Source organism: Leptinotarsa decemlineata, unplaced genomic scaffold, assembly GCF_025532065.1.
Source record: "Leptinotarsa decemlineata unplaced genomic scaffold, Ldec_3_MD MMD2_tig00026307_RagTag_RagTag, whole genome shotgun sequence".
In the NCBI taxonomy this organism is placed as follows: domain Eukaryota; kingdom Metazoa; phylum Arthropoda; class Insecta; order Coleoptera; family Chrysomelidae; genus Leptinotarsa; species Leptinotarsa decemlineata.
Window position 1 is genome coordinate 10,211,586 of NW_027412681.1, and position 25,465 is coordinate 10,237,050.

General features: G+C 36.0%; 1 protein-coding gene across 4 annotated transcripts in view; it reads left to right on the forward strand.

Annotated features, from left to right (window-relative positions):
• The window catches only part of Trpm (Transient receptor potential cation channel, subfamily M), a 431,781-nt gene that overhangs the window by 30,293 nt on the left and 376,023 nt on the right, over window positions 1–25,465 (forward strand). For all 4 annotated transcript variants that reach the window (XM_074180914.1, XM_074180920.1, XM_074180918.1 and 1 more), the window contains exon 2: window positions 16,267–16,369. In XM_074180914.1, the coding sequence (XP_074037015.1) occupies window positions 16,340–16,369 (30 nt within the window). In that variant the 5' untranslated portion in view covers window positions 16,267–16,339. The remainder of the gene's footprint in view (window positions 1–16,266; window positions 16,370–25,465) is intronic.

The window sequence follows — 25,465 nt, forward strand, 5'->3', positions numbered from 1 at the left end:
ACACCAAGCAACAAGAAATTCTAATTGAGATTGAAGATTTACACAATAACCTACTTCCTTAATTAAAGAAAATAATTTCAAGTCATCCGCGAAGCATAACAGCTCACAAGCTAAACTTCCACATAAGTCATTAATAAACAATAAAAACAAAATAGGACCTAGGTTGGAGCCCCGAGGCACACCAGAAGAAGCTATGTTCTAGATTTATAACCGTTATAGGAGACGAATTGTTTTCTACGTGTCAGATAGGATTGCATCAGCTGACAGGCAGTATTCGAAAAACCAAAGCTCATCAGTTTATTGAGCAAGATACCATGATCAATTTTATTAAATGCTTTAGAGAAATTCATGTCTATAACATCAACTTGGCCATTGTTATCTAATGCCTCGGAAATAAATTGAGTAATAATGACTAGATTTGTAATAGTAGAACGTTTAGTAACAAATCCATGTTGATGTTGAAATAGTTGCCGTTGAACAGAAGCAGATATGCTATTATAGAAAATAATCTCAAACATTTTAGAAAACTCACTTTTATTTGTAACTAACGTTACTACAGACCTTAGCTCGCACAAGTTTCTCAACTTCTGAGAGTTGTCGTTCGTATGGGGGCGACAGCTGAAAATAAATTAACTAATTTTTCTGGTGTTGAATTTTTTCCCACCTTTTTGTGTGTGTTTTCATTTTCGCAACAACACAAACATTCTACAAAATAGTACAGTTCAGGTTAACTTCATAATAACTTTTTTTTTGGGAAAAAAACTTTTTGGCTTTCTACTACTCCATCTTGATACAAAAAAGGGGATGAGGGAATCTTCCAAAGAAAGGAAGGAAGTAATCAATTTGAAAATAAGTAACTCTATATATGGATGTGAAGATCATACAAAGAAGTAACTGAACAAACTCAAAGAAAGTCCTCCTGAAACAGTTACTTTCATATAAACATTGAATTACACGAAATAAAAAAAAACTTTCGAAACAAATACTTCTATATGAACACTGAATTATACAGAGGAAACTTTTCTCTACTCAGTTTGTATTTCAAACATTCTTTGTGGAATAAAAATCAGATATCATTCACACGAGTTCTACTTTGAATGAATGGTAATAAATTGCACTTACATGGAACACTGTCACCCTCACTGGTATACACCGATGTTTTGCCTTAAGACACTTGCCCCAAGGCTCTTCAGTACCAATTTGGAAGATTCCCTCATCCCTTTTTTTGTATCAAGATGGAGTAGTAGAAAGCCAAAAACTTTTTTCCCAAAAATTAATCACTCCCAAAAATATGACCCCTTCAATTCAAATAAGATTCCTATTGGCTGGGATTAAATCAAATAAGTGAATGAATGTCATTACAATGTCATCGATGACATAAGCAGATCAAGCTTATTCTGTGACATAAAAAATCGTAAATCATGAATGAATTGTGTGTATTTTCTATAATGTTATCCAATTTGGTACTGAAGAGCCTTGGAGCAAGTGTCTTAAGGCGGAACATCGGTGTATACCAGTGAGGGTGACAGTGTTCCATGTAAGTGCAATTTATTACCGTTCATTCAAAGTAGAACTCATGTGAATGATATCTGATTCTTATTCCACAACAAATGTTTGAAATACAAACTGAGTAGAGAAAAGTTTCTTCTGAATAATTCAGTGTTCATATAGAAGTATTTGTTTCGAAAGATTTTTTTTTCGTGTAATTCAATGTTTATATGAAAGTAGCTGTTTCAGGAGGACTTTCTTTCAGTTTGTGTTTGAAAGTTACTTCTTTGTATGATCTATACATCCATGTATAGAGTTACTCATTTTCAAATTGATTACTTCCTTCCTTTCTTTGGAAGATTCCTTCATCCCTTTTTTTGTATCAAGATGGAGTAGTAGAAAGCCAAAAACTTTTTTTTTCCAAAAATTAATCACTCCTAAAAATATAAACCCTTCAATTCAACTTTTTTTCATACGGAAACGTAAACCAGGACTTTTGATGCTTTATAAAGCTCAGATCAGACCTTCTTTGGAGTATTGTTCTCATGTATGGAGCTCTGCCCGCAAACATACCCTGAAGTTGCTGGATTCCATCCAGAAAAGAGCCTTGATAGCTTGGAACATCGAAGAAAGGTTGGAGATTTGTCTCTCTTCTATAAATACTTTCACGGGAGGTATTCAAGTGACTTGGCACATTTGATCCCACCAAGAACGGTACATATCAGGAATACGCGACGGACTGTGGCTGCTCGTCGTTTTGAGGTTCAACTCAGTATACCTCGAACTTCACTCTTTTGAAAATCTTTCATCTGGAGAACTACGTTTATGTGGAATAAACTTTCTTAGAACGTTTTTCCAAATGGATTTAATCTCCAGCAATTCAAATCCAATGTGAATCGCTACTTTCGCACAGGCACCGCTCTGGGAACGCCTTGAGGATTTTCCTGTAGTGTTTGTGTTTAGAAAAAATTGAACCGCAAAGCCCTCACATAGCATAGTCATTCATTCTTGAAACTCTGAAGGTCGTCCCGAACACTAAGCAGACATTCCAGCTCTGTCAAAAATAAATGTATTTTTTTGAAATTCTCAAATAACGTCACATGGTTGGCGCTTCTCAATTAAAATCCATCACGAAACCGTGTTTCATCAGTTGTATTCGTGCAAATTATATACAATACATTTTCTCGAATTGTTTATAAAAACAAGAGAAGCGCTAAAAAAAGATTGAATAGATAACAGCTCAGAACAGATTATTAGCAAGTGTGCTTTAATTTATTCAATAAACGAACAAAGTGGCCATTAGTCATTTTTCTTTTCGTCAACCAAGACTCGTTAGATTTTCAAACAAATACTTAGCGATTCTGTAAATTGTTTGTGTTATACTTCGAAGTTGATAGTTCGCTAGCGAGATATAGGCGGTTTATGTTACATTTGAATTGATGCTTATGTAAGCAAATAAGTTAGTGTAGAACTTTTCGAAAGTTTTGTTTGATTTTTTTGTGATGAAGGTGCTATTTTGGTGAATGAATCAACTAGGTACTATATTATGATTTTATTTACTTAAACATGTAGCCATTCTTTTAAATTTATCAAAGGAATGTTATTTTTTTGAAATGCAACAAGCCAATAACTCAACAGTAAAAGGAATTAGTAATACAGTCTTTGTGAAACACACAAGTACGCTTACCCGGTGTATTGATATGTATCAAGGGTTCTTGAGTGACTCGAAGGTTGCTGAAATATAAAAATTGATATGAAATAAACTGTTCAATTGTATAATTTCCAAAAATTAACTGACAATCTTATATTATTGTTAGACAATGAGCCTTTTTCCTGAGAATAGTACAGCGAATGTGTCACGAAAGGCAACAATAGTAGTAGGGACAAAATCTGTTTAAAATCTGTTTTCCCGTTAACCAGCTGTCGCACCCCTACGAACGACAACCCTCAGAAGTCGAAACTTGTGCGAGCTAAGGATTAACGAGGTCTTACCTTTCAACGTGTGATTCCTAACACGGGTTGGACGATAGCAAGTGAAGATCGATCGTTCAGACTAGGGCTTGAACCACCGACCAACACGGCAGTCGATTCGAGTGAGTGAACAAAGCACCCACGCCGAACCGCTTGGCTACCGACCGACCATAAACATAAACTATTCTCATGTAAAATCATCTAAAAGAACAATTCGTTCAGGCCAGTCTCAACACCCTACACAGTAGGTTAATGGACACCTATCAGAAAACAACTACTCCCCTGGCTAATACCACGAAGGGCGTTGGATTATTTCCGACAGGTGTAAGTGCAGGATTCTTCACTGAAGTTATTCCTGCATATGCTGTTGGCGATACAACTGCCGCAATAGATTTTCAATTATTGGAACACCCTTGCAGACCGGTTTCGGGCTGTTTGACCACTCGTCAGTGCAAGGTAGTGAATATCATCAACATAAAGTCGATGATTTCCGATAATTGAAAATCGAATTCCGTCAGAGTATCATTCCTCGAACTAAGCTGAAGACTACAACAAACAACAGGTTTGTCGTCGCCCTATCTGCCTGTGAACGAGGTAACCAACTGCATATCCGAAATTTGCCCAATTCCTCGTATAAGGAAAGAAATCTTTCACGTATAGTCAGTGGGCGTACTTGAAGACTGGCAATAAATCAAATCATCTAAAAGAAAAATTCGTTCAGGCCAGTCTCAACACCCTACACAGTAGGTTAATGGACTGACACACAACAGCTCGAAACCGGTCTGCAAGTGTGTTCCAATAATTGAAAATCTATTGCGGCAGTTCTATTGTCAACAGCATATGCAGGAATAACTTCAGTGAAGATCCTGCACTGACACCTGTCGAATATAATCCAACGCCCTTCGTGGTATTAGCCAGGGGAGTAGTTGTTTTCTGATAGGTGTCAGTCCATTAGCTTACTGTGTAGGGTGTTGAGACTGGCCTGAACGAATTGTTCTTTTAGATGATTTGATTTATAGCCAGTCTTCAAGTACGCCCACTGACTATACGTGAAAGTATTCTCATGTATAGTGTTATTTACATAATATTAATTTATTATTAAAAAATATAAATCTGATATAAAAAATTGTTTTATGCTAGTATAATGCCAACAAATCATTGCTGTTTTGCGAATTGTACGTCGGATAATCGATATTCGGAAGAAAACGTGTTTTTATGCAATTTATAAAACCTCATATTAATGAGGTTAGAGGTAAGAAATTGATACATGCTTCGAGGAGAGTGGATTTAACAGTGCAAAAAATATATAAATATTCATAAGTATGCTCTAAACATAAAATGAATAGTAAATTTTTCATAGGTAATTACCATTGATTAGAATGAGATATAACCTCAATCGTTTATTAAATTATATTCATTCATCACATTTGAATAAATTTATTTCATTATCATCTATATCTGATTCATATTTCACTCGGAAATAAATTTGAAATTCATAATTATTTTAAATTTCTTTTATTACAGTTTGACTCTATCGCTACTCTTTTACCAGAGTCTGTATACTAACCTGTCTATTAATTCACTTTTTTTTCAGTTACTTTTAAATTACGGCATGCAAGCCAACATTTTAATGTTACAACATTGTTATCCTTTACAGTTGCAAATTTTCAAAAAATAACAACAGTCCTTAGTAACCGAAAAACATAGTCGGGTCAATGCATATCATTTTCCAGCAGTTTGAAGATTAAATTCGACAATACCTCTCTATCAAAGTTGACCACCCTATACCGTGGGTTGCTTTTACCATGTGAACAGATACCACCCTTCCTCAAAAACGAAGAATGATCTTTCGAAAATATGTCAAGATATAGATAAATTGACTAATTCAACGCCAGTTTTGTTTTATGAAGTTTTTTTTGAGAAAAATAATACTTTTCGATCTATTCGCGAGTCTCTAGTCAAGCGAATTCTGAAACAGTTCAATATCAAGAAGTCCACTGGTTCTGATGAAGTTCCCGTCATCATTCTTGAAAAGTGCGCAAATGAACTCGCACCAGTATTTTGCAGACTTTTCTTACGAGAAAAGGTTTTTTGCTTCGTGTTGGAAGATTGGTCGCGTTCAGCCTATTCCCAAAAAGGGCAAGAAAAATATTCCATTTAACTACAGACCAGCACTCGCTTTGCTCTCAGTGATATCAGAAATCATGGAGAAAACCGTAAACCACCACATCCTTGAATATTTAGAGCGATCATCAATATGGCTTTCGGAAACAAAGACCTTCTATCGTATGTCACCCATATTTGGAATAACGCAATCGAGAAACATGGAGAGTCAAGACCTGTAGCGCTTGATATTTCTAAGGCCTTTGACCGTGTGTGGTATGAGGGTTTCACCATTACCGCTGGTGTTCCTTAGTGATCTATATTGTCTTCCACCCTCTTTCTATTGAATATCAACGACTTATTGGAAAAAAAAATCCAGTATATTGCTCTGTTGACGACAGCACACTCGTTTCGTCATTCCATTTGGATTCCTGGACATCGGCGGTGGGTGCACATTTTTATCGGCAGCAGGAGGTTGCATATTTTAATGAGGATCTAGAAGTAACTTTGAATTGGGGTAGAAGTAACTTTGATAGTCTGGAACATCGAAGAAAAGTTGGAGATTTGTCTCTCTTCTATAGATACTTTCACGGGACGTGTTGAAGTGGCTTGGCACATTTGATCCCGCCAAGAGCGGTATATATCAGAAATACGCGACAGACTGAGACTGCTCATCGTTTTGAGGTTCAACTCAGTATACCTCGAACTTCACTGTTGCAGAATTTTTTCATTTGGAAAACTGCGTTAATGTGGAATAAACTTCCCGAGAACGTTTTTCCAAATGTATTTAATACCCAGCGATTCAAATACAATATGAATCACTACTTCCGCACAGGCACCGATCTGAGAGCGCCTTATGAATTTTCGTATAGTGCTTGTGTTTTTTTCTCAGAAAAAAAATGTGAATTTTCCAACCAATAAACCCACGTCTTCAGACGTTGTATATATGTAGCCCATATAAAAAAAAAAACAAATACGTGCTGTAATGTCTGTTTAAATCTGTTAAAAATCTGTTTTTCCGTTAATCAGCTGGCGCCCCCATATGAACGACAACTCTCAGAAGTTGAGAAACTTCTGCGAGCTAAGGACTAACGAGGTCTTACCTTTTAACGTGTGATTCCTAACACGTGTTCCTTTAAAATTCGAAATACCGTCATATGATCAACATTTAGCTGGAAAGCAATCATTCTAGTACCTACTGGTAGTAGGTTGTTGTTCAATCAAATTACGTACTGCTTCCTCAAGCTGTGGTGTTCGTACTTCTCGATGGCGACCACAATCCTGCGTTCTTTTGTCGAATGAATCATATTCTCGTTATAGTTGATGAAGTCGAGTAAATATTCTATGTGAAGGATGCTGCCATTGAGGATACATTTCAGCATATTTTCTAGAAGCTTCTAACCCATTCCCCCGAGACAGACCGTAAACGTAATGCTTATCAGCCATTTCCTCATTTGTGTATGCCATTTTAATAAAAAGTGAATTATTAAAGTAACAAATTAAGAACAGAACAACAACACACAATTAGTATTAATTCAATTTCGAAAATTCACAAACTGACAGCGTCATACCAATATAATTGTCACATGCTCCAATGAAATTTCTTCATCTAAAGCAAATGAACTCTAAACGTTCAAAGCAAGTCTCTATATACCTACACAGTAGGTTTAATGGACTGACGCCTATCAGGAAACAACTACTCTCCTGGCTAATACCACGAAAGGCGTTGGATTATATCTGACAGCAGTCAATGCAATTGGCAATACAACTGAAAGAGTCGACCTTCAATTATGGAACAGGCACACTTGCAGACCGGTTTCGGGCTTATTAGCCACTCATCAGTGCAAGATAGTGACCATCATCGACCTAAAGTCAATGATATTCCATAATTGAAAATCGAAATTCTTTCAGAGTATTTCATTCCTCTTCCAAAGTTGGAGCGAACATCACCAAATGTCGCTCCATCTAGTGGACGAGGTACTAACCAACTGCATATCCGTAATTTGCCCGATTCCTCTGAATAAGGAAGAAAAGCATAGCCCACTGACTAATAAGAAAATTTCTTTATATGAGGAATCACCTCTTCAAATGTTTTACACTTATTTCGTTACACCCTGTATAGTGCACTGTATAGATAAATAGATGTGTACAGCTGTCAAATCACCGATTGAAAACGCATACTTGGGTGTCACACCAATAATTGAGGCTCAGTATTTTGCATGTAGTGGCTGAATCCGTTCAGTCGTTTAAGCATGAAAGAGCCACAAACATACATACATACATTCTCACAAACTTTCACATGTATATTAGTATAGAAGATAGTATAGATTAGTACAGATTTTCCAGCAGCATGGCTGTGTTAACTCTTTTTTTCTGTTCAAGCTATCTCTTCTACAGGAACACAAAAGTGAGGTTGTATAATGTAAGCTGCAAGAACCAATTGGAGTTTTGGAAAACATTACTGGTACTTTGTTACGTTTCACTTCGTTACGTTTCACGAAGAACCAGCGGTAATTAATCTTCCTTTATTGTAGTCTTTTTCAGGGATAAATATGGAACATAATTTTTATTCAAGCATTCGGAAAATTTTATTTAATTTTTTCTGTAATATCAAGATTGGTGCATATTATCAAAACACAAAACAGTTTGAATAAAGAATCTGAAATGAAAAATTCAAGGGATAGAGACTCAGCTTTCATATACAATGTCTTAAATTATATTATTAGACAAACTACTGATTTCAAAAATACAGAGTCAAATAAACTTAAAGTTCCCTATTATTAATTAATAATGATGAAAGGTGATTCATTAATCTATATCTCGGAAGGATCATGTCATTTCAGCCGTTTTGGTCCCACACTGTCAATTTTGTGAGATTGATCGACTGATAAATAATTTAACGTTCCTTTCTAGAAAGCGAGTGGTAGGACACTTTTAGTACTTGTCTGTTGAAGTTACTTTTGGGGTTTTGTGATTGAATTTTTAACTTCAGAGAAGTTTCGCAAATCAGAATTTATTCGGGCATATATTTTCTGTTGATCGATTCTTTCGCCTGATTTGTTCTGCAATACTTCTTTGTTATGTTGTGAATATCCATAGTCCAGGCAACCAGGCTAAGCCTACTACTTCCTAAGAACTCAACTGTTTATAATTGCTTGATATTTCGAGCTATAAAATATTGTTGTGAGCGAGTAAAGAAATTTGAGGACTATTTCAAGATAGACATTATTGTGGATGATCTGATTATTGATTCACATGATGATGATAGTCATACTACATGGGAACAGGAATATGGGGATGACATTTCAAAGAATGAAGATGGCAGTCTATCCGGAATCGAAACACTTCCTGACGATAACAATGTATCAACAGAAGTGTAAAAATTGTTTTACGATCTTTAGAGAACCAATCTACGAAAATATTATATGAATTGTATTTATGCATATATGTATTATGCTACGTTTTCATTATTCAATAGTAACTATGCATTCAATTTTCGATTGTGAGTCTATCCATTTTCTCCTAATTCTCTAGTGGAAAGGACGTATCTATTATTTGTAATTATATATCACTCATTATCTTTCTCAATTATTTTTTATTATTAAAGATAGAATTGGGATTCCCGTTCCCTACCAGTATATGTGTAGTTGTCAACACTTGCCGAATTTATTGAGGCCAAAATTCTTTTCTCGATTGCAGAAGAGAGAAAAAAAAAGAAACTGATACAGTCATATAGGTGACAATAACTATTAATATTCTCAACATTCTATTGGTCAATTTAACGATTTCATTACAATACCTTCAATCAATCAATCAGTCAAAATATACTTTATTATCCAAGAATAACAATTCTCATGACAAAGCATACAGTCACCATGATAACATCACAAATATAATACAGTTAGCAAAGAGATCATAAATACACATAAATTCACACTTACAATAAGCGAAATTAATTACATATACAAAAAAAACAAGATTTACATCACTAAGCCAAATAACATTGAACAACAAAACTACGATGTGCCAATTAAATGAATAAAGTAACATGACGGAAAAACAAAAAAAAAAATTTTTACATTTTGTACTTGAAATTACAAGGACTACCTCTAAATATATAAAGAATTAGGCATACACGTTATATGACCGCCGCCAAAGATAGCGATCTCAGCAAAAAGAATCCTGAAAGTTTTCTTCCAGGGTATAGTAGGCCCTCCCAACTATGAGCGTTTTTACAGATTTCCTGAACTTGACTTCGCATTTGATGACACGCAAGGTTAGGGGAAGGTGATTGAAAATTTTCTTGTCCTCAAAAATTAGAGAGTTGTGAGTTAAGGTTGAGGAGGGAATTGAAAGCGAGATCAAGTGAGAGGAGCGAGTGTTATAGGTTGACTCAGAAGTAATTATAGCTTGGTATTTATTGTGCATGAGGCAAGCCATTTCCAAAATGTAGATACAAACCAATGTCAGAACTCCATGTTGCATTAACAAGGGACGACAGGATTCATGGTAATCAGAACTACATAGGTATCTAATTGCCTTTTTTGGAGAGAGAATACTTTTTGAAATAAATACTGAGCACAAGCTCCCCAGAAGCAGATTCCATAACGAAGATGAGATTCTATTAGTGCGTAGTATACTACGTGCGTAGTATACTAATGAAAACTGGAAGAAGAGGAGAGGGTATTGATTTTAAAAAAGGGATTTTATTTAACAAAAAACTGATAAAAAGAACTGCTCGATTTTTTTTTTATTGAGGCATACAAGTTACCGAGTGGTCTGTCTAATGTATTATCAACATGGCAATTTTAACTTCAAATTATCTCGAAAACTGATCGTTACAAAAAATTTCTTTCAACAGAGTTGCAAAGGTATTCAAAAGACCTTTAAAACAAGGTGCCACTCGACCTACTTTCCCTAAATGAGGGTCGTCGGACGCACCCCTCCGAGGGGGTGCGTACTACAAAAAATCTGATTAGTCTGAAAGGTGTCCCCTTTTAATTAGAAATCGACGTGTTCGAGCTTTTTTTAGAAATCTTACTTTTTATATTCAAAAACGGCTCTGTTAAGTTTTCGTTGTTACACACTGTATAAACTATATAAATAACTTTGAAGCAAACTTTGGTTTGAAACAAATTAAACAAAAAAAAATCAAATATTGGACTCTGTTTCTCAAATTCAGCTCCTTCGTTTTTAACAAAAATGATGTGACATGTTCACCATGCAGCATACGAATTGCTTGCAAGCATTTTGTATTCGTTGTAACTTCAGTTTGTTATATTGCGACAAAAAATTGTAATACACTGAACAATACTCGATATGGGGGTAAATGAGAGTTTTGACTAGCCTGAGTTTAATTCCTTCTGATAACTGATAATTGAATTCATACAGCGATTTGAGTTTGAAGAGTGATATCTTAAAAATGTTTTTCACGTGTTCATGAAAAGACAAAGCTATCTATGGATACACCAAGATTTTTAGTACTGTCCACCCAGTCAATGTCTGCGTTATCGAAACCGAGCCTAAATTTTCTTTAACTTTCAACTTTATCTCCTTGAGATTCTATGCATAAAGCCGAAGTTTTATTTGGATTGATTTTGTCCATGATACTCCGAGTATGGGAATGTTTTATGCATATCTGAGTTTATATTCGCTACACAACTTTCTGTATCAGTGTTATGGGAAGACAAATATAATTGTAAGTATATCATCTGCGTATAGATGTACCTGACGATGTGATAAGGAAGTGGGGTAATCAAAAATAAACATAGTAAACATCAAGGGCCCCCCTAAAATGCTTTCCTGCGGTAAACCTGAAATAGTTTATTTTAGGGATGACCACGAGTAATCATCCAGTTTGACCATCTGTGATCGGCCTGTGAGATGGCTGGTTATCCATTTGAGATAATTGTCATCGAATCCTATGAACTTGATCTTGCCGATGAGCAAATCGAAATCAACTAAATCGAAAGCTTAACTTTGATCGAGCAGTACTAAAATGGTGATTTCTGATTCATCTCTGATTCTCGCATGATCGTTGATTTCTTTCAAGAGGGCAGTCTGTGTTCCGTGTTTTTTGCGGAACCCAGGCTGCTCGTACGGGATTATTCGATTTTCGATTTCTCTATTTCCAATGTGTTCTTCGTACAGAAGATTTAGTGAACCTGCTCTTCCAGATGATCTCTAAAATACTAGATATCAGAAATGAATAGAAGGTAATAAGTGACGATTCCTTGCTAAGTATTAGTTGGATACTTCTGCTGGTTGCTCACGAGACCAACGTAGGATTTCAGATGATAACTGAACTTTGTTGTCAGAAAACGTAGAATAGCTTTATTGGAATATTTGTATGTGAAGAGTATGGCACAGAGCTGAAATCATGGATGATACTGGAAAATATACAATTATAATGTCTTAATATATTTAACAATACTTTGAGAATTCAGGTTTTGGGTTGGTTATTTTTTCTTGTACTTCAATTCCACAGAATAGCGAATAAAATGTTCAACTCTAGTTTAATGACAGTCAAGATTTTGAAGGATCATCATCTAGGTATTCCAGAAAAGCTACAGCTGAAGTATTAACCAAGCAACACATTTTTCAACGAAGGGAACTGAAAACTTGTAGACAGTGAGATGATCCTGAAAGTTTATTTGAAATAATATATAACTGTGTGCAGAACATTCAGAAACTGTTTTGTTGTGATAATAAAAGACGGAAAGTCTGAGAGTTTTCTCATGAACATTGGAAATTGTTTTTCATTTGACTTTCTTCTCATAATCAGTTTGAATAAATTCCTAATTATTTTTCTATACAGTACTTATCAGAATTATTACATAAACGTGACGCTCTTATGCAATATCACATATTTTGCTGAAGTATCATCTATATCGAAGGATTTAGTGAACTGGGTATTTTCCGCTTATTTTGATTGAACAATTTAAAGAAGATGTGAAATAGCAGGGAGTGAAAATCCTAATAATATTATAATCCACCATAATTTTAGATTAATTGATGACTGCAGATGCGTGTATCAGTAGGTATACATGCAGCTGCATCTCTACGGGTGGCATTCTAAAAATAATGCATTTTGAACTATATCTGTTTATTGGAATGCTATAGAAGACAGTTGAAATAAAAAGGATTCGATGAAATTCAGAAAATTTTGATTTCTTATGCTGAAGATATTTTAATTTATTCAATCAAATTTTTTCGAAAAGTTATCTTTGAAATATCAAATATCCTCTGTGTGGATTGCAGATTTATTTGTCATTTGGAAATTATAAAATCGTGTGGCGAAAATCTCAAAAACACCAAACAAAATGAGTCAAGTACCACTTCAAAATATATGAGGAACTGTACAACGAATAATTGAATGAATTCACCAAACGACTGAGTAAGAAGAAGGTTTTGCTAAACTATTGCATGATTTAGGCATGAATCTGTTACTTGACGATACCGATCTATTATTTCCACTGAATTTCTAGGGGAATTTCTATTCTAGTCAGAAATTATTGTATATTTTTCAACAAGCGAGAAATGTGGCCATTACTTGATAATGAAGTTTTTTGAGCGAGTGGAGTAGTATACTTTTTCTGTGACTTCCAATAGAAAACAGGATTATTTTCTCAAATCAATGGAATACCAATAAATTTCAAAATTAAAAGAAACCAGAAGGGATCCAATTTAAATTCGAATAGTGGTTGAAAAACTGAAAAGAGATTTACCAATAATGAGTTTTGAAACCAGAACCACCACCGCCAATCTCGTCCAGTTGTTCTAACAACTTACGAATTACGCTTTTTCAAAAGTTTTGTCCGTTTTTATGAGTCCAATACAAACTCTGATATCTCAATAAATTATCAACGAAAGTCATTTTTTGTAGAGGAAACTCAGTTTTTCATCGATTTTTTTTGTATATTTTTTACCTTCCACAATCTGAAAAAATATAAAAATTATAATGGAGAACTTTATACAAGTGTAGAAAGGGCGAACTTTTCAGTTTGCCCCGATAAGTATTTTTCACAATGAAAAATGTTCTGTTTATCAGTCATTTGACGTATTTAACAATTTCGCCTATTAAAAAAATTGCTAAGAAATAATACAATACTTATCTTTATGTTTCGGAGGCCAAAATCTGCCTCCGTCTTCAAAAATGGACTCAACTTCTACTACAGATGTCAAAGGAGTTTTGAAATGTGATAGGCAAAATTGTTAAATACGACAAGTTTACTGATAAATAGAATATTTATACACTTGGATAAAGTTCCCCATTGAAATTTTTATGTTTGCAGATTGTGGAAGATTGTGGAAGTACCAAAAAAAAATCGATAAAAAACTCAATAAACACTTATTCAATTCATACGAAATAAGCGCTATTTGAATCAGTGAACTTTTGCCAACACAAATCGATTAATTCTGTCAGCATGAAAATTGCATGCTCGGGATTCAATGAAGTCGATGAAGGTCGTTTCTGCCTTGCCCTGATTGGCAAAGGTTCTACTGCTCAGAAAGTTATCGAATGAACAGCATCAATGTATAGTACAAAATTATCTGTCGACACAATAGAATGAATATTACTTGATATATGGAGCTAAAAAAACACATGACATTTAAACGGACAAATCTTTTGAAACAACCTAATAGTAACTCTCATTTTGTCACTAACTTTTGTATACATTTTTCAGTCCCATAGTACATGTTTATATTTTGAAGTAGGGAAGCTTACTTGCGATTGAAAATAATTCAAACAGAAACGTTATGGATATACAGATATACAGATTTGTAATTGGCCTCAAAGGTAATAACTTGTGAACCTGGGCAACTGTGTTTGGTCCAAAGGTGTTAGTGTTGGTTCATTACTAAGTCATCAAGAAACTGTTGAATAATTGATGGTTTTTTCAGCAGACATTGAAAAAGTATATTGCTCCCTCATAAAGTAAATCAGTACTATATTCTTGATCATCTATTGACAAGACTGAACTCTTTTATTGTATGCAAACAATTTCGATAACATAAGAACATAGGTTTTCACGGCCGTAACATGATAAAATAGAATAAAAGGCAGGCTGGTGGAGCGTTCTCGAATGCAACCTTATGTACCAAACGTTTAATCTGCTACTGCTGCTATGGTACCAGTCAAGGAGACGTTGGAGCAAATCAAACAATTTTTCTACGAGGACATCCCGGTTCTTTTTGATCATGTACCAATTAAACAACTGATTCTATGAGTAAATGGATAGATTCGCTATGTAAAGTTTCTCCATAGAAGTATTCGAGAAGAAAGCGCTCAGCACCGCTACATCGAAACCTATTTGTTGGGTTGGCTGTGTTGGTGACACTTTTGCCATTCTTAACTACGGGAGATAGCATTAGAACAGTATCTACTTCATATCAACTTCATTGATCCTCGAATCCACTTCATCATGGACAAGAAAAGCGAAGAAAATATATCATTTCTCAATGTACTGGTCAACAGAAAAACTCAACAAAAACCCAAACCACCATCTAATGCAAAAACGTGCTGTGATGAAAACAATTGATCATGTCACCAGGATTTGTGAACCACCTCTACATTCTAGAAGCCAAACGATACAGCCGCCAGTGTTAGGCACAATTTATTTACCTTACGTAAATAAAATTACTATATGCAGCATCAACACCAGGATACAAGAGCACAAGCGTAGCTGTCGCCTCATACAACCGGAGAAATCCGCTATTGCAGAACATGCCCCAGTAGAAACATACCACGTAACTGACTACGAAGAAAATGCTTTTATTTTCTGATTCCACACGTCATAGATTGGGATCTATAAGTACTCCAACAATTTCAACGGTGAAGAAGAATTTCCACGGGTCAGTGGAACATAGTATCCAGAACTCAAGAAGGCCAGAAACGGATTAGAACCTGTTAACAACGTGGACTAATCAAAATAATCTAGTAACAGTGCTGGTCACTCAGAACGACCCAGCGATAGTGCGGATTAATGAGCATTGCGTATTCGCATGGATACCGCGCCGTCACCCCCAGTGTCGAGAGCAATCCGAGCTGAGAAGTCTCGTGGCTCGTGGTACCCGGCTGGGCGTGGATCCGCTCGGACAAGCGCTCTCCCGTACTGGCTTCCACACTACGACTAGAGCCGGTGGATTCTAGACCACCGGGTAGTTTCAATCCAAGCAAGTCTTTCGAGATCTGCTAGAACCACACACCTACAGGGTGGTCGAAGGACATGCAGTACTCAAGAAGGCCAGAAATGCACTAGAATACAACTACGGCCGACATCTTACCCTTAACATACCTGTCTACAACGTGAACCAATCAGAACAATCTAGTGATAGCAAAAGTGCGGACTATCCAGAAGTGAGCATTTGCATAGGCACTCCAAAATCGTCATTATCACCATCCCCGCTATGAGCCTTACCTCCATCCACATCATCAATTCCACCGTCCTCTGAAATGATGAATACCTGTGAACACGTAGCTCATCAGTCAGTCGATGCTGGGACTTAGAGTTATAATCTTTCGTTCTAGTAGTCAACGCATCTACCACTGATCATGTCCACCGCAGTAGCAGACGAAACGTTTTGTACTTCAAGTTCCATTCGACCACGGCCTATCAGTCCGGATCTTATTCTCTTCAATCAGTTATACTAATGTTACAAGAAGTAGTACGGTTCTAAGTAATTGTTTCTTTTCTTTTTCAGAGCCACAACTTCAAGGTGGTCTCTGAAACAATGGTAGAAACGGTATTGTCTAGTGAAATCACGCGCAGCCAGCATGAAGAAGTCAAAGTTGCACGCGAAGACGGTAAGTTTTTTTATTATTTTTCACAGGGTGTCCCAGAAAAAGAAAGAAAGTGAAATTTAACGAGTTACCCAAACCTACTTGTTAACCTTCTATAGTTCAGTTTCTCTTCGAATTGTAGATTTCGGTTTTTGTACCCATCAAGAAACATTTGAATATTGATCTTCAATTGCAATATAGGCGAGCGATTGACGAATTTTTTCCCAAAATGAATCGAATTAAATGATACACATCCTCAGTAAAATTAGGCAACATTTTCACTTCACATGAAGAGCTAATTTATCCAGACAAAATATAAACGCCAAACTGAATATAAAAAAATGGACTAAATCAAACCAATACGAGATTCGACATATTTTCTATCCTTATCCATTCTCATGATGGTTCGATAGTTCAATCACTAAAGTAGTGAATTCTCTCATATCCAGGTTGAATTAGCCATTTAGATTCTGGTAGAGGACGTCACTTAGACTGGATCATCAGGTTTCAGACAAGAAGGCTACACAAGGTTGTGGCGATTAGGTCATCTAAATCTGGGGTATTGAATCACACAGATAATGAATAAAATGACTACACAAGCCTGGGGAGAATGGGTTAGTAAGACCTGGGGTATTAGACCACATAATTCCCAAATCAGATGAAAACATAAACCTGGGGCGAGTGGGTCTCAATGATCTACGGTATGGAATAACACAGATCTCAAATGAGCTGGATACCCAAGCATGGAAAAAATAGGATACTGAGACCTGAGATTGGGGATCACAGATAATATGCCTTGATGAGCCTGGGGAAAATAGGTCACTAAAGTGTCAAAAAAAGCTGGCTACCCAAGCATGGGGAAAATAGGAGAACAAGACCTAGTGTATTGGGGATCACTTATAACATGGCTAGATGAATCTGGGGAAAATAGGTCACTGAATTGTCAAATAAGCTGGGTACCCAAGCACGGGAAAAATAAGACAATAAGACCTAGTGTATTGGGGATTACAAATAATATCGCTAGATAAGCCTGGGCAAAATAGGTCACTGAAATTTCAAATAAGCTGGCTACCCAAGCATGGGGAAGGCCTAGTGCGTTGGGAATACAGATGATATTGCTAGATGAGCCTGGGGAAAATAGGTCACTGAAATTTAAGCATGGGGGAAAATAGCAAACTAAGACCTAGTGTATTGGGGATCAGAGATAATATGGCTGAATGAGCCTGGGGAAAATAGAGTAATGAAATTCCAAATAAGATGACTACACAAGCCTGTGGAATAGAGCTTATTAAGACGTAGAATATTGATTACACAGGTCCCAGTTATATAACAACAACATAAAGTTGTCATACCTTGAATGTTAAAGATTTTCACTAATACTATACTGAATCGCACAAAATATCCTACCATAAAACTGCACTTCCGCACAGTGGATGCTGGTTTGTAGTCGATCAATATATGACACAGTGGTTTCTTTAATTTGAATGACATGGGTACTACGACCAATAAACATATAGTAATGAAGTACTAGACTTCGGCTGGATTTTATTTGATATAAAATTATTTCTTAAACATAATTTGATATCAATAAAATAGATTCGTGAATTTCCTTTTATATTTTTGTCTTGTATATTTCCAATTAACTGTATAACAAAATTATTCTATATATATTTTAATTTTCAATCGTAGCAGAGATATTCTTAGTTATTATCAAATGTCTTTGTTTATCTCCAAAAATTTACGGAATTTAAAACCAAATAGAGAACAAATACAATTTGCTGGTTGATAGACCATATTTTGATCAACAAAAAGTACCCAACATACATATATTATATTTTTTTCAAATATATTATAAAAGTGTCATTATGTACAATTTATCAAGACGAGTAAAATTAGAGCTTCAACAATTTTTAATTTTCCACAAATTGATTTGAAAATTATAGGAAACATTGTTATCCACTTTATATTCCACAAAATACTCATCATAGTTAGGTATAGGGGTTATGAGAAGTCAATAAAAAGATGAACACATTCAAAGACGACAGCCCTTTCACAATATATTATATGTCCATATTGAACTGTTTGAATATTTTTTAGTACAGCCCTGTCATCGGTAGCCTGTGATTTTTCTGATATTTGTATCCTCATGGCGTTGCTTATGAATTCGAAGAATGAAATTCAAAGGGAACGGTATGCTGATGTGCCTATAGAATGTAACTGAAAAGTTACAAGCTGTCGATAGTAGGTCCTTGCTGATAAGTATTAAACAGTGCATTTCTTTAATGTCCCCTCTTTTATTTTTTGAACAGGTCAACTCAAAATTGAAATTTGGGATGATGAAATTATTGCATGAATACTTTATTTTGAAGTGAAATTGATAGATGAAACTTTCAAGATGGCGACTAGGCGCCATCTGGGAAAAAAATTAAAAGAAAAGGGAGGGGGTCTTGTGACACATCATTTTGAAGCTCCTGACGAATACTTCACAACCCTAGAAACTGAAGTCAATATCTCCACCTACTACAAAATGGCGAAACATTCAATAATTTCATGAAGACAAACACATTAATATCGAAATTTCTAGCAATGTTCCTTTTTATCTGCCATATGGCAATTCCATCAACCCGATAGGGTTTATTGAGTTATTTTTTGTTTATAAAAACGACAAAAAATGTCAATACGGCAATGAACATCATTGTTCAGTTAGAATATTCTCATTTAGTTTTCGGTTTTCCCAATACCCAGAAATATTAACGTTTGGACAGGAATATTGGGAAACCACATTGTAGAAACTCTATTTATTGATAAAAATTTAACAGGGGAACTGTATTTGAATATGTTGGAAACTACTGTTGACCCTCATCATTGAAATCGTTGAAGCAAATCCTAATGAATTTGATATGGATATTGTATTCCAACAAGATAGAGCACCACCCCATTACTCTAGACAAGTAAGAAACTATTTGGATACTACTTATCCCGGTCGTTGTATTGGCCGTCAAGGTCCTACAGAATGGCCAGCCCGCTCGCCAGATTTGACACCTTTGGACTTTTTTTATGGGGCTATTTGAAGCAAAAGGTATACGAAACTGAACCTGCTTCAATATTGGATATTCGGCAGAGAATAATAAATATTTGTAGAGATATTTAGATATTTACGTGACTGTTTTCGAAACGTGAAATATCAGATAGGCTGTTCATATGTCAAAAAATTCAAGGCAACCATTTCGAGCATCTTCTGAATTGACCTCAAGCTTATTACCTCATATTATGTAGTTAAATGTCAATGTATTCAGGTAATTATTAAATGTTCCGCCATTTTGTAGTAGGTGAAGATATTGACTTCATATTCTAGGGTTGTGAAGTATTCGTCAGGAGCTTCAAAATGATGTGTCACAAGGACCCCCTTTCCATTTGATTTTTTCCCCAGATGGTGCTCAGTCTCCATCTTGAAAGTTTCATCTGTCAATTTCACTTGAAAATAAAGTATAAAATAATAAAAGGGGGAGACATTAAAGAAATGCACTATATAGCAATAGATGGTACTTATTACTGAGAATACTTTCTATGTAGTATTACTTTTCATTGCTATTTTGAAAATTGATGGGTTTTATATCCGATTTCACGAAATTTGACAAATGGCAGCATGGCCCCAATGAATTTTCAGTGAACTACAAAAATATGAAACTTCATTCTCGACAATGATATTGAGATGAAACTTATGAAGAAAACTGATTAACCTTAAAAATTGAAAGATCAATTGGTAAACTCAAAAATTTATTGTTGTTCATATGAAATATCGAAATTTGAAGGGATAACGTAGGTTTGGGTCACCCATAACATCTAAAAGCTGAAAATGAATCAGTACTTCAAGTTGCACAGTGTACTGACTCCTTGTTATTTTTTTTTCTCGCTTTTTTGCATAAATTCATCAGTACCACGAAGTCATCAACGTGTGTATTCTACTACACAAAACATTGTTTACAGACCTCTTATCGATTTGCGGTAAACTTAATTTTGAATTCATACTCCTGATGTAAGTCACCTCTTTCAAATATTCTGGGACATAACTCATACATAATGAATCACTTGTGAATTGATTATCATGAATGTGATAACTGTTGAATAAAAGTGTTAAGATATATATTTTGTTGTGAAATCTTGGTTACTTATTCGAGGTGTTTGACCTTAGCATGGAACAAGGTGAGGCTTTTTTAAAATGTTGCCTCTCGCTGTTTTTTCCAAAATGTAAACAATCATGTTATCGGGTCCTAATTGGCAATGAATGCCATAATAACGTCAATTTAATATTACCAATTATATATACATTGCGGACGTAAATATTCCCCCCCCCTCCTTTCAAATTTTCGAACAGGATGAGATAATAAGGTCGGGGGTATTGCATCATTCATCGTCGAGAGGAATCTATCAACTTTTTTTTTTATCTGTTAGAATGTGGAGGTCTTGTGATACCTCTATTGATAGATAGAGTAATTTGCAGTTTTCTATTCGTTTCAAGAATCTTCGAACAAACGCTAAATATCATAATTTGAAAAAAAATGTATCAAAAACTGCAGTTAATTCCAATAAATGTTCAAAACGTTCACCATTCACTTTCTGACAATAATGAAGTTTGTTTACAATTTCATTTCTTACATTATAGAATGTTTCTAGAGTAATTTCGTTGGGAGCACCTCTTATTCTAACGATGAGTTCTGCAATAGACTACGGTTGTGTACTAACATATACTTTAGATTTCATGAATTCTCACAAAAAAAATATAGATGCGTCATTTCAGGTCATCTAGCGGGTCATTCTGAGGAGCTATAATTGCCTACTCACGGTGTGGGATAATTGTCATCGAACCACTTACCACTAACCACTATCGTTAGTTTGCAGATCCTTGAAACAATCATAAAACTGCTAACCACTCAGGATAGATTAGGTTAGGTCCAAAGTGAGTGGGTCTATTCGACCTTCCACTGCAACCTGCAAGGGTTTATTGTGGCTCACACCTATTCACACTCGACCAAATAAACCCAGCTTCTCAACGAAGCCGAATAGTTTGTATGGTGAGTGGTCTTTCAGGTTAGATGGTAAGAGTACGGCTCTGCCGAACTCTAAAATCCTGATTCGGTCCCCAGCGGGGCAGGCACAAAGTATGTGCTCTTCTGTTTCATCATTTAGCCAAGCGGTTTGGCGTGGGTGCTTTGTTCACTCACTCGAATTGACTGCCGTGTTGGTCGGTGGTTCAAGCTCTAGTCTGAACGATCGATCTTCACTTTCTACCGTCCAACCCGTGTTAGGAATCACACGTTAAAAGGTAAGACTTCGTTAATCCTCAGCTCGCACAAGTTTCGACTTCTGAGAGTTGTCGTTCTTAGGGGTGCGACAGCTGGTTAACGGGAAAACAGATTTTTTAAACAGATTTTCCAAACAGAGGCGACACACTGTCTTCCGACAGTCCGAGTCTTTGCATATAATGATTCAAATGATAATGACCTGTGAGAAGGTCTGTTCGATATCGTTATTCACCCCTACGTAGTCCAACAACTGTTTGGTATCAAGCTTCGAAGGGTGAATAAACGGTTTGGAGTGAGCCAATCCTGAAAGATTCTGCCGGTAGTCCACACATCTTGTTACCATCCAGGTGTTCAATCTTTGTTTGGCAAAGCCCAAAGCGATGCCAATGACAGGTTCTGGTCCGATGAAGCTGCTTGCAGCACCCTGCTTTACAAGGGAGTCAGCATCCTCATAACTTAGGAACGGCTCATTGGATTTTCCACTATAAGAAGGTGTTGAATGATAATGCAGTGCACTATTGCCTTTCTTACCAAAAAGTGCCAAAAATGATACCTTTGATTTTATTCTACCTCAATATCTGATCCCATTCAAAAGTTGAGGAGTGTTAGGAATCACACGTTGAAAGGTAAGACCTCGTTAGTCCTTAGCTCGCACAAGTTTCGACTTCTGAGGTTTGTCGTTCGTAGGGGTGCGATTGCTGGTTAACGGAAAAAACATATTTTAAACATTTTTTTAACTCTGTAGGAGTGGGGGAGTCACGAAATTTTTAATCAAATGCACTTTTGAAATACAAACTTACACTATTGATACAATTTGTCTAGCTTTCTTCTCAAAATAGAGACTTCTGCAGGACAATGTGTATATTGAGTTTGAAACGTTTGAAAATTGATAATCATAGGAAAGAAATTATAAAGAGTAGACACTGATGTAGATGATGTCAATCTTTCATCTATTCCATGTGCATGTATACAGAGTCTGTGACCAGTGAGAAGATGCGTTATCGTGATGTACGGAGGTTTTTTCGTATTTATTTTCGGAAACGACGCATAACTTCAAGATAAAGCCGGAATTATATTATTTTGTCGTGGTGTGTTGTGATGCTCTCAGACATGACGTCGAGTGTGCAGACTATTCTGTCGTGTCGGGGCGCGTTCTGACGTTATTTCGAGTCAATTCAGTGGTGGCCTTTGGAGTAAACGCATGCGAGCATCTACAATGTTTTCCTCCGATTCGGATAGTGATATTCAAAAAAACCTTGCGTGTCTGCAAATGTAAAGTTTACTTAAAAAGAGAAGAGGAAATATTGGGTTCATCCAGTAAATTATATGAGAAGTAGTCGAAGCGAATATCATTTACTAGTGATGAAAAAAGATTTCATCAATATTTCAGGATTTCAAAAAAATCAATTTGAGATATTACATTCTATGGTAGAAAATGATATTAAAAAAATGCAAACCCGTATTTTCTAACAAGTTCAATATGAGTTCGTTCGACATCTTGTGTACAAATAAATGCAAACGACTATTCTATAGCTAGTTAACGCGTCAGATTAGAAACATACTAGTGTGGAGTGTTCTGTCGCGTCATAACCCCACCATCGCCGATCGGGAATCGACCGATCGTCGTCACGACAGATCGCGTCCCGACACACTGCACTTTAGTAAAACTAAACTTAATAAATGTACGGATACGATATACTTGTGGCGCGTCACGACACACCACGACACAATGATATAATTCCGGCTTAATTCTCATTATTGACCGTACGACCATGTGGCAAAAACTCCTGATGCACTACGCCACGATAATCGAAGAAAACAGCGAGCAACACCTTGACATTTGATCGAATTTAGCGTACTTTTATTGGTCTTGGATCTATTGTTCTCTTCCATTGGGATGATTGGACGTTGATTTCGATGTCATAATCATATACTCATCATTCCTCACCAGTTATGACCCTTTTTTGGCAAATGTGGATCGATGTTAACGTTATTCAACAATTCCTGAGTGATGCTCATGCGACGGTTTTTTTTTTAACAAAATCAATGAACCCCTTTTTGTACACAACATTTGATGCAAATTCTCCGATTCTTTTTTTTGGTAGCAGAAAATTACCGAACACGCAAAATACTTCAAACTTTTATGCCTCTCACCAATATGCTAAACAGCTGAAACTGTAAACAATATGTTCGAGACGATAATAACATTATCCTGAGGTGGATTAAAGGGCACGACATGAGTAAAAGTAATCGCATTGCCGACTCTTTAGCCAAGGAAGCTGAGAATTTCAGGATCCAGTGGCAGCTACGGCCTGATGATTTTGAAAATTGTGGAACTAGCCAAACGTCACACCCATGCTCAATCCCTTAAGAGATGGGATGAAATAAAAGGATGAAATCTTGCCAGAGTCTCCCTGGGCGACCCGGGGAAGCTGGCGCTGAAAAAATATCTGGCGATGACTAGGAAAAATCTACCCTTAACAGCAGGATTTCTGACTGGCCACTGCTAACTAAGGAAACACCTCCACAATATGGGGCTAGTGGACACACCTCTATGCAGGATGTGTGAACAGGAAGATGAAACTGTCAGGCATGTCCTATGCGAATGTCCAGAGTTATCGTGAATAAGAGAGTATGTGTTTGGCGAGTCTTGGCCTACACCTGCCGATATAAAGGAGATGTCTTCCAGAGACCTGTCGACCTTCCTGGAAACAGGACAACTCTTTGGGAGGATGTACCATGGGTCACATGTGACCCAACTGCTGTAGGCCTACACTCACCCTTCCTACTCTACAGATACAGATGTTCGAGACGAGTGTATACAACATAAAGAAATGCTAGTCGAATATACTTATCCCAAGAAATTGGAACATACATCTTATTTTTTCAACAGACCTCATGTTCTTTCGTTGTATCAGGAGGTAGTTCAGAGTCAAGATGAGACGATCTATAAAAAAACTTCTGAATGATCTAAAATATTTTTTGTATATACGAAACATAATAGAAACCACCTGCATATAATGGGAGCAAATATCCACATAAAATTCTTTACAAGCAATCGAAATGATATTATAATTCAAATCTTAGAAAAATAAAAAATATTATTCTGAGGAAATCATTCCCAATTTGATTTATCCCGTTCCTCAGAATGTTTTACATCTTGTGCCAAAAGTAAAGTGATCAGATTATAAATATTCAGAATTACAGAGGATGACTGAAAATAACTAGTCATTTTCAGATAATGCTTATTAAAACTTCGTAGGGAAAAATAATTTTTGTTCTGGTATATTTTACTATATAGGGTCATTCACGACGAGCGTTCGTTAGGAATATATGGAGAACGATACAAAATAGAAACTTAAAATTTTGTGATAGTGAGTTTTACAAAATGGCCATTTCAACTAAAGTATTTTTATCTTTCGGCCTCTTTCCGTTATACCGAAAGTTAAGGGCAACTTCCTCATTTCAAATGTAACACCCTGTATTCTATTACATTTTTGAATTTCACAGTACATTTTAGGCCCACTTTGTATAACAATGCCTATACCCAAATTTGTTAGTTTTCGGGATATTAATTATTTTCTGAAAAATTTGACAGCACCACTCCGAAAAAATCATAACTCACAGACAGTAACAGTTGAAAAAGTGAAATTTCACAGAATCACACCTTAAGCATCAAGTCATGAACAGGTCCATCAAACTTTCGAAAATAATTCACAGGGTGGTCGATATTTCCACCTAAAACATAACATGGAAGCCATACAATATTCTATTATTTTTGGATACTACGAAAAAAAAAGATATCAAATTCATGAAG